The 9682-nt window shown below is 43.5% G+C and overlaps 3 protein-coding genes across 5 annotated transcripts in view; all 3 read left to right on the forward strand.

The window, feature by feature from the left end:
* LOC121923646 (leucine-rich repeat-containing protein 52-like) overlaps positions 1-2215 on the forward strand; it is a 4161-nt gene extending 1946 nt beyond the window's left edge. Inside the window, exon 2 of the mRNA XM_042454280.1 lies at positions 1902-2215. Within this exon, the coding sequence (XP_042310214.1) occupies positions 1902-2161 (260 nt within the window). The 3' untranslated portion in view covers positions 2162-2215. The remainder of the gene's footprint in view (positions 1-1901) is intronic.
* The window catches only part of LOC121921898 (zinc finger protein 397-like), a 942727-nt gene that overhangs the window by 531361 nt on the left and 401684 nt on the right, over positions 1-9682 (forward strand). The window lies entirely within an intron of this gene.
* Positions 6406-9682, forward strand: part of LOC121921912 (zinc finger protein with KRAB and SCAN domains 1-like) — a 23540-nt gene continuing 20263 nt past the window's right edge. Inside the window, exon 1 of one of the 2 annotated variants that reach the window (XM_042450639.1) lies at positions 6406-6541. The gene's annotated coding sequence lies outside the window, so the exon portion shown is untranslated. Of the gene's footprint in view, positions 6572-9682 lie in introns of both variants that reach the window. The other variant, XM_042450638.1, reaches the window with a different exon arrangement.

A 9682-nucleotide genomic window follows, 5' to 3' on the forward strand; every position in this document is an offset into this window, starting at 1 on the left:
CTGTTATGTATAATAAGCAAAATTCCAGTTTCATTTCTATGTTTATGTTTAGTATTTTAATATAGTAATCATATTGTGTAATCTCATCCAGCATTTCTTGGCTCCCTTACAAGACTACCACATGGGATAGAAAGTTTCATGGTGTTCCTTGCATTTCCCAATTTCATGGGATTTTTCCCCCTGGTGATCATTGTTGTCTGCCTTCCAGTTGCTTCTCTCTAAAGGGAATTTGTCATCAGGGAGCAGGTTCTGGGCAAGATTTCTTCCCCTGTGGTTGAGAGAACATGACATGTCCAAGGGAGTTTTCATGGCTGAGCAAGGATTCAGACCCTGCTCTCCCTGGAGCCTTGGTCCAATATTCAAACTTCCCAGGAGATTACCACACTTGGCTCTTTTCCAGCACAATTCTGCCATTATCCCATTTTCTGCCAATATCAATACAATCGCGCTATGGTGCCATATAATTTCGCACAGTTGTGCAGTTATGAGATGACGACAATACAATCGTGCTTTTGCTTTTCACATCTAGGTGTAGTTTGCGCGATTGTTTTGTGAATGCACAGTCTCGCGCATGTCTCTGGTGGGAAGCAGATAATGGTGAGGACTTGAGCCTGGTGTGGAGTTGAGGATGGGTGAAACAAACTGATCTGAGGAGAGAGGGCTGAGTATGTTGTGATAAAGAAACGAATGAAGGAAAAGCCCACAAAGTTCATGGTTGGGGTATCGTTTAGGGGATATTGCTGTTTGGGGATATTGACACTTCTGGCTTCAGATGCCTTTTATTCATATTTCCTATTAACACCTTGGTATTCTCTGCAATAAAGTTCACAGTTTGCTACACAGAAGATTTGCTTTCTGGACTGCAGTCAGCCCTCCACACCCACAGAGTTTTTATCCACAGATTCAAGCATCCACTGCTTGAAAACATTAAAAAATATATAAATTCCAAAAAGCAAACCTCGATTTTACCATTTTATGTAAGCGTATCCATGGATTTTGGTATGCATTCGGGGGTGGGGGTGGTATTGGAAACAAACCCCAGTGGATACTAAAAGACCAGTTTATGGGGGGGAGACATAAAAACAATTATTAACATCATTATTAGTATTAGTATTATGTTGTCTCACTTTGCAGCTACGCTCCTGAACCTAAGCCATCCAGTTTTACTGTCACTTTTCTGTTATAATTGTAAAATTGCTTTGCTACAATAAACATCTGCCGGTTGCTACCGTACCTCCTTCCAGTTTCTACCAATCCTTAAATATATCACATACAGTGATCAAAGAGTCTGACTCTGGTCTGCCAAATGGTATCTGCTGCAGCTTGGTCCCTGCACTCTCCCTCCTGCTGCCCCATGGATCCCAAAATCTGTGGGTGCTGAACTCTCATTAAATACACTGGCGTAGTAAAATGGTGTCCCTTATATAAAATGGCAAAATCAAGATTTGCTTTTTGGAACTTTTATATATATATAATACTATCAAGCCGTGGATGCTTGAATCCGTGGATAAAGAATCTGTGTATTAGAAAATCCAACTGTAATCTTCTTTTTCTTGTTTCCGAAAATAGCCGTCAGCTAAAATTGCTCAAGTCTAGAAATTGCCTTTGTGTGATGCCAGGTCCATAGACCAGCTGAGCATTTTGACTCTGGCTTTTCTTGAGTTGCCGTTGTTTCTTTAAAGCCACGGTCCTCAGTCTTTGGTTTTCGGCACCCAGAATCCCTGCTCTTTAGCCACAGAGTTGAGGCTTCTGGCTGCTGAATCAGACTCTTTGATTCTCTCCCAAGTTTGATCCCTGTGTTGCTGGCCTTTGGTGAGTGATGAAGCAATCCAATGATAGATGTGTAGCAGTTGTGCAAACCATTGCCTGTGATGACTGGTCTTGTGTGTTTGGCCCTGCAGATCCTGATGCTACTACTTGCCATGGACCAGAAGAAGAATTAAAAGGTGCGCCACTCCTGAGGACAGAACAATTTCTCCATGCTAAATGCCTTCCTCATTATGAATCGAAAGATCACATCATGAATGCTGTGCTTACCTGCGCCTTCTTTGCAGGAGGAGCTATAGCAGCTTGGCTGTTGGGGGTAATCTCTGTGTTATATTACCACCCCATATATAAGACAGAGGATGATTCAGATGAGCAAGAGTACAGAAGGATATAGAGTCTCTTGAGTCTTTTGAGTCTCTTGGAAGTATCAACATATCATGTAACATTGCCATCAATCCTTTGGATCATATACTGCAGCATATCAACTGCAAAATTTCAGAATCTCATAATTTTCCCCACTTTTCAGCGGAAGGGTTTTGTCATTCCCATATTCCCCCCTTTTAATTAACAGAACATGGGGAAAAAAATCTATCACCTTTGATCAGTAAGGAGAGGGAAACCAAGCAGGGAGGAAGTCCTGAAGGGGCCAGTTGGTTCTCCAAGCACTTAACAACAACAACAACACAACAACGTTTATGTATAACACTCTTTTCACCAAAGGGTGGTACATCAGAACATATACAATCAAAAATGAACTATAAAGTACTACAATACTAAAACAATATCAGTTGCTACCCATCTCAACCACCTTAGGCAACTTGCTTTCAGGCCCCTTTAGATAGCTTTACTTAGCAACTTGCTTTAAATTAAAAAAATTAAAATCTTTATTTGTATCCCGCCCTTCCAAAAAGATCAGGGCGGCTTACAGTAATGCAACGAGTGCAGACAACATACAAGGTTAAAAAACATATAAACAGCAATACACAATCTAAAAACAACAATAAAAGCCCCGTTAGCCCATCCTCATGGCCACGGAAGAGGAGGGAGGCCCACAGGATCTTTAATCGGGGAATGCCTGCTTGAATAGGAAGGTTTTGAGGTCCTTCCTAAATTGGGCCAGGGTGGTAGATGAGCGGAGCTCCGTGGGCAGCGTGTTCCAAAGGGCTGGGGCAGCTGTGGAAAAGGCCCTTCTAGAAGTAGAAGCTAACCTGGCCCCAGGCACCTTCAGCAATTGCTGCCCAGATGTTCTGAGGGTGCGAGGCGGATTGTACGGGGAGAGGCGGTCCTTTAGGTATCCTGGGCCCGAGCCATTTAGGGCCCAACACCTTATATTGAGCTCGGAAGCGAATGGGCAGCCAGTGAAGATCTTTGAGTACAGGTGTTATATGGCTGGTCCTGGATACGCCAGTGACCAGCCGGGCTGCCATATTCTGTACCATTTGGAGCTTCCGAGTTTGGTATAAGGGTTGCCCCATGTAGAGTACATTGCAGAAGTCCAGTCTCGAAGTTACCAGAGCATGTACAACAGTTTCTAGGTCCCTCCGGTCCAGGTATGGGCGCAGCTGGCGAATCAGCCGGAGCTTTCCGACCCCTTACTCAGACTTAAGAAATATTCCAAAATCCAACATTCGCGTTTATCACAAGGGGCGAATCCAGTGCAGAAACAGACAACGTTCAAGGCTAACCTGAGCAGAAAGTGGAAAAAACCCACATTTGCAGGATGTTTTTCAGACAACGTTTGCATGAAAGAGAAAGAACGCAAAAAATAACCCAAACACAAAGTCATCAAAACCAGTTCCTTTTTACTTTCACTAAATTATGAAAGTAGAAAGGAGCTTTCCATTGGGATCATTTCTGTGTTATCTCTCTTTCACATCAACGCATCTGACAAACAACACCCGGATTGTAAAATCCTGTTTCTGCGTGGGATTTCTGGCCCTCCTTGTGATAAACTCCAAGGTCCACAGAGGCGATTGAGCTAGTGGCACCTTTGCTTTTTGAGGGTTCAATGTACACAAACTTTGTTTCGTGCACAAAATTATTTAAAATATTGTGTATAAAATTACCTTTGGGCTATGTGCATAAGGTATATATACGAAGCACAAATAAATTTCATAATAATAATAACATTTATTTATAACACTCTTTCCACCAAAGGGTGAAACGTCAAACATATATAATCAAAAACAGAGGATAGCACACAGACCATATAAATGCTAAATGCTAAACTGCTCAAATAATATGCCAATATACTAGAAGAACTCCTTATCAGCCACTATCCATCTCAGCCACCTTAGGCACACTCAGCAATTCAGATATCCAGCTAATCGAAGAGGAAGGTCTTCAACCCTTTACGAAAGTGTGTAAGAGCCTCCTCCAGCTGGAAGTGCCAAGGATGTCCGTTCCATAAATGTAGGATCAGATCCTGAAATGTTCACAGCCTTGACAGAGTCGTACGCATTGGTGGAACCACCAATAATCTGTTGTCTGTAAACCTTAAATTTCTGGATAGTACGTATCATGCTAGCCGAGCTGCCAAATACTGGGAGAGGTTAAAGTGCATGGCTTTAAATACCAGGACCAAATGCTTATAATGAACTATGGCCTGAAATGGTAGCCAGTGGAGAGAAGAGACATGTGAATATTTGGGGAGATTTAAGACAACCCAGACAGTGTTGTTCTGGATTTAACACCAGAGGAGTAAGAGAGCAGCAAGGCAAACCTGCCAGTAGCCTATTGCAATAGTCCAGGCATGAAATAACCAAGGCCTGGAGAAGCAAATGGGAAGTCTCAACAGTATAAACTTACAGATCTTATCGATGTTCAAAAGAGGGAAGTTATATGCCTTAGCATTTGCCCCGATAAAGGGGCATAGGGACAAACTTGACTTGTGGCCAACTTCGTCCCCCAAAGCCAAACATTCAGAAAAACTTAGTCTGCAGTGCAGGATTGGGCCAATCCAGGGGTTACTCCCACGGCAGAGATGCCAAATATGAAGGCATTACCTGTGGAAAGAAAGGCGTGAAAGGATGGCCAGCAGGTTGGGTCTCAGCTTGTAGGTCTACATAACGCACAAAGGAAATGTTGGCGTCTCATGATAGCACATCCCATGACATTTTGGAGGGGCTTGTCAGAGTATAGAGCACTCTGGACCGAAAATGTCCAGATTAAAGTCCTCTTTTTGAGTACTTGGCTGTTCAGCAGGTTGGCAGTTTCTGTACAGGAGAATGTTTTCTTTGCAGCCTGCACAGAGCTACACAGCAGAGACCTTCCAGTGGCGTTCCCAGGGATGTAGCTAGGATTTTAGGAAGGGGGGGGGTCCAACCATTATAATGGGGCTTGGGTGCGGTGGCACAGCAGCACACACCATTCATTTTTCTAATGGAAGGAGGGGGGTCCAGAACCCAAGACCCCCCACCTTGGCTACGTCCCTGGCGTTCCTGCTTCATGTGTATGTCTCCTGCATGTTTGCATGTTTAATCCTGATTCTACATGCCCAACAAGTAGCTCTCCGCCAAAAAGATGACCCAGAATCAGGATGCCAGCATCCTGGTAGATCCTGGTGTGGAAGTGGTTTGCTTTGGTGGTTTTTCTTACTTTCTTTTCCTCTGTTAAGCCACTGTATCTGCTTTTGCTTTAAATGGAAAGGCTGTTTTGACATGATCATGAGTCTCCTTTGTTGGAGGTCTTTAAGCAGAGGCTGGATGGACATCTGTCAATGGGGATGCTTTAATTGGGAGTTCCTGCATGGCAGAAGGGGGTTGGACTCCATGTCCCTTGGGGTCTCTAGGATTCTATGATTGGGTTTTCTTGGCAGGATTTGTTCAGAGGAGGTCCCTGAGGCTGAGAGAGTGTCACCTGCCCATAGTCACCCAGTGGGCTTCATGGCGAAATGGGGAATTGAACCCTGTTCTCCAGATTAGCATATACTGCAGCTGAGTCTCAGAGATCCTATATCCAAACATTTGAAATAACACAAAACGGGTCTATCTCAGAATCACTGATAACCCTTCCTTACTGTTAAAACCCATCCTCAGTGATACACCTTGATTAGCAGCCGAAAGGCACAACGCACTTGTTGCAAGCTTTCAAAGCTCCATGGGTTTCTTCACCAGGCAAGATGTTACAAACCAAACAGGAGGGAAAAGACACAACTGGAGATGTTTGTGGTGGAGTCTCCTCCTTTGGAGGCCTTTAAGCAGAGGCTGGATGGTTGTCTGCCAAGGATGCTTCGATTGGGAGTTCCTGCATGTCAGAAGGAAGGGGTTGGACTGGATGATCCATGACCAGACGCCAACACAGCTGTCATTTGTTAGATGCAACACGTTTGTTTAATGGCCAACACAGCAGCAACCTCTTCGTGCCTTCCTTACTCTACAGTATTATTATTCGCTGCAAACTGGAGGTCCCTGAGCGCCCCTGCTGGCGGGTCCTGGGAATTGCACAGGAGAAGAAGAAGCAGCAGCTCTGCCGGGAAGGAGGGGGAGGGGGAGGGGGGAGGGAACGAGGAGTTTCCTTATTTGGTTCGCAGCTTTGATTGGATCCCTGGCCACGCGCCCCGCCCCTTATGCACCCCGCCCCTCAGACCCGAGCCTTTAAAAGGGGGCTCCGACGGGCCAGGCAGCTCAGTCTGTCTGCGGCGGAAAGTTGAGGGCGGTGGGGTTGCTGCTGTGTCAGAGGCGCGTGAGGGAGGATGGAGGCGGAGACCCCGGAGGAGCTGAAGCGCCTGCGGCAGAAGCTGGAGGGGCTCCGGGAGAACCTCGTCTGGGCGGCGGTGAGGGAGCCAGGGCTGCGGAAGAGGCAGGTGACGGTGGGGAGGATCCCTCTGGGCCCAGGAGGAGCGGGAGGAGAAGGCGCCCAGCAGGGACTCCGGACTCGGGAGGTGGCTGTCTTGGGAAAGGCGGCTTCTTGCAAAGCCGGTTTCTATTGGAAAGGGCTAAACTCAGCTTCCTCCTCCCAGGATTTGGAAGAAATCGGAGCAAGGGAGCGGAGAGGCCTGGGAGCTACAAGTACTTTAATCCCACTTTGTATACGTTACGTATACTTTACATACACTACATAGCCGTTTAATCCCACTTTATATACACTACATAACACTGCTATGCAAAGTATATGTAGTGTATGGACTTTACATAGCACTACCTGACGGTTTGATTTTACTTTACACGCACTACATATCCTTTACGTACACGACGTGGCAGTTTAATCCCACTTTACTTGCCATGGGACCTTGGGGTTGGCACTTTCTGGCTGGGCGCCTTCACATCGCTTCCGAAGCACTGGATTTTCTTCTTCTCATTAATACTATTGCATTTATTTTATAGAGCGCTGTAGGCCTTGCGCAGCTTTGTACAAAGCAAAACGACAACAAAACAGATAAAAGCCTGCAAGATTGGTTCAGAGGAGGTTTGCCATTGCCATCCTCTGAGGCCGAGAGAGTGTGACTTGCCAAAGGTCGCCCAGTGGGTTTCCGTGGCCGAGCCAGGATTCGAACCCTGGCCTCCAGTGTCCAGCATTCAAACCACCTTGCGGTTTAGAGTCGAGTAGCCAAACTACATATCCCATCTGTCCATAGACTGGAATGGCAAGAGGCCCCAGAGCAGAAGTAGTCAAACTCAGACCCTGCAGATGTTTTGAGAGTGTGGCTTTTACCATTTTTATCCCTTGTTGGTTGGGGTTGATGGTAGGGCAGAAATGCCCAAAGGGCCTCAATGATCCACCCTTTACCACTTTCAAGGATGTTTAAAGCTTGACTTTGTAAAGTTCCTGATGGGAAATGAATGCCACCCTAGTAAAAAATTAACCAAACATTTGGTCTTGGGACAGAGGTACAGTGGGTCCTTGTTATCCGCTGGGGCTTGGTTTCAGGATCCCTCGTGGATAACCAAATCTGTGGATGCTCAGATCCCATTAAATATAATGGCATAGCAAAATTATTATTATTATTATTACATTTATTTGTATAGCGCCATAGGCCAACATACACTGACCATAGAATGGCACTGGAGTAGCTACAAATGGTCTTTCAGTGCAACTTCTAGTTAAAGTTGACCACAGCGTTGCACTGGAGGACCTAGACAGTCCTAGAGAGAACATATTAATGAAATCCATGAATAATCAAAGCCGCAAGTGTGGAGGGATGACTGTAGAAACAAAACGCTGCCTATGGCACACAAAGAAACCACAAACAAGATTATAAAAAAATTAATAAAACATTACTACAACAAAGTTAAGACAATACTATAAAAGTGTAAACTAATACAAAAATATTTCATGAAATACATGGACATAAAATCATTTATTGTTAATAATTAAACTTATTAAGCTTTATTTATAGAGCTCTGTAAGTTTACACAGCGCTGTACATACAATCAGTTAAAAATAGAATAAAGTAAACCTGCCAAAGGCGTACATTCTACTAAAATAATTTAACGTAATACATATTAATACATACTAACATTAAATAATAAAATATAGCAAACAACAAATAAAAAATAAACTTATGATAACAATCAAGTGTTGTCTGGGAACGCTTCCTGGAACAAAATGATGCTCCGTATATAAAATGGAAAACTGGGACATTTTAAGAGCAGCCCAAAAAGTGGGATGACAGAGGATTAATCAGGATTCTTCCTGCCAAATCAATTGGGACCGTTGGAAGGTATACATTTGTGGCTCCTCTCTCTTCACAACAACAACTTTGTGATGGTAGTTCATCCTGAGAGAGAAGTGATCGGCTGAAGTCGTCACCTAGAGAATTTCATGGTTTCATAAAGATCTAAGCCTGCCTAAGCCCAATATTTTACCACTTATAGTTGGCCCTCCATATCCACGGATTTTTTTATCCACAGATGCAAGCCTCCACAGCTTAAAAATATATATTTTTATAAGTGTAAATTCCAACTAGCAAACCTTAATTTCTCTCCTTCTCCCGCTTTTCCTCTTTGGACTTTTATCAAACGTTCAAAAAAGACGGAAGCGTAGCGGGATGCTCCTGCCAGTATCACACAATAATGCAAAGATTATCACACAATTATCCCATGAATAAAGAGGAATTCTAGTGCCACTTTTTATTCTTGGGATTTTCCCCTGAATAAAAAGCAGCGCTAGAATATACCTCTTTATTCACACGATAATTGTGGGATAATTGCAATATTGCATAACGTTGTTCTTCACGATATTGATGGGAACATCCCGCTATGCTCCCGTCTTTTTTGCCCATGTGATAAAGTCCTTTGTCCTCAGCTTATTTTTGTTGTTGTAAATTCAGTTCAAAGGACGAAAGTAGTTTGAACTCAGTTTTTTCCTTGCTCTTCCCTGTAGGCTCAGGAAAAAGCAAACAGCTGCAGCCTTTCCTAGACTGTCTCTTCTTCCTCATGAATAACTATTGTCATCTTCTAATTGTTCTGTGCCTTCAAATCATTTCCAGCTGATGGCAACCATAAGATAAACCTATCACAGGGTTTCCTGAGGTTGAGAGAGTGTGACTTGCCCAAGGTCACCCAATGTGTTTCTGTGGCTGAGCATGGATTTGAACCTTTTGTCTCCAGAGTTATCATCTTGACCATTTTCTATGTGGCCAAATGCATGCTCGTTTTTGTCAGTGAAATGTTGGAAAGCGTGTGAGTGCTGTCTTATGTAAATTTTAAAAGACAATAGGAAAAGGAGAAAATCATGATCTCTCTAACTCAGATTTTTCTTTCCTTCTTTCTTTTGAAGTCTCCTGCTCCTTGAGTTTGTAAATAATAATAATAATTACAGTTTATTTGTAAAGAGGTATAAGTTTGCATGGCACTGTACATGCTGAATATGTAAAATATAATAATAATAATACACTTTGTAAATAATAATAATTATAATGTTTATTTATAAAGTGTTGTAAGTTTGCACAGCGCTGTACATGCTGAATATACAA

The sequence above is a fragment of the Sceloporus undulatus genome, chromosome 2 (assembly GCF_019175285.1).
Source record: "Sceloporus undulatus isolate JIND9_A2432 ecotype Alabama chromosome 2, SceUnd_v1.1, whole genome shotgun sequence".
NCBI lineage: Eukaryota > Metazoa > Chordata > Lepidosauria > Squamata > Phrynosomatidae > Sceloporus > Sceloporus undulatus.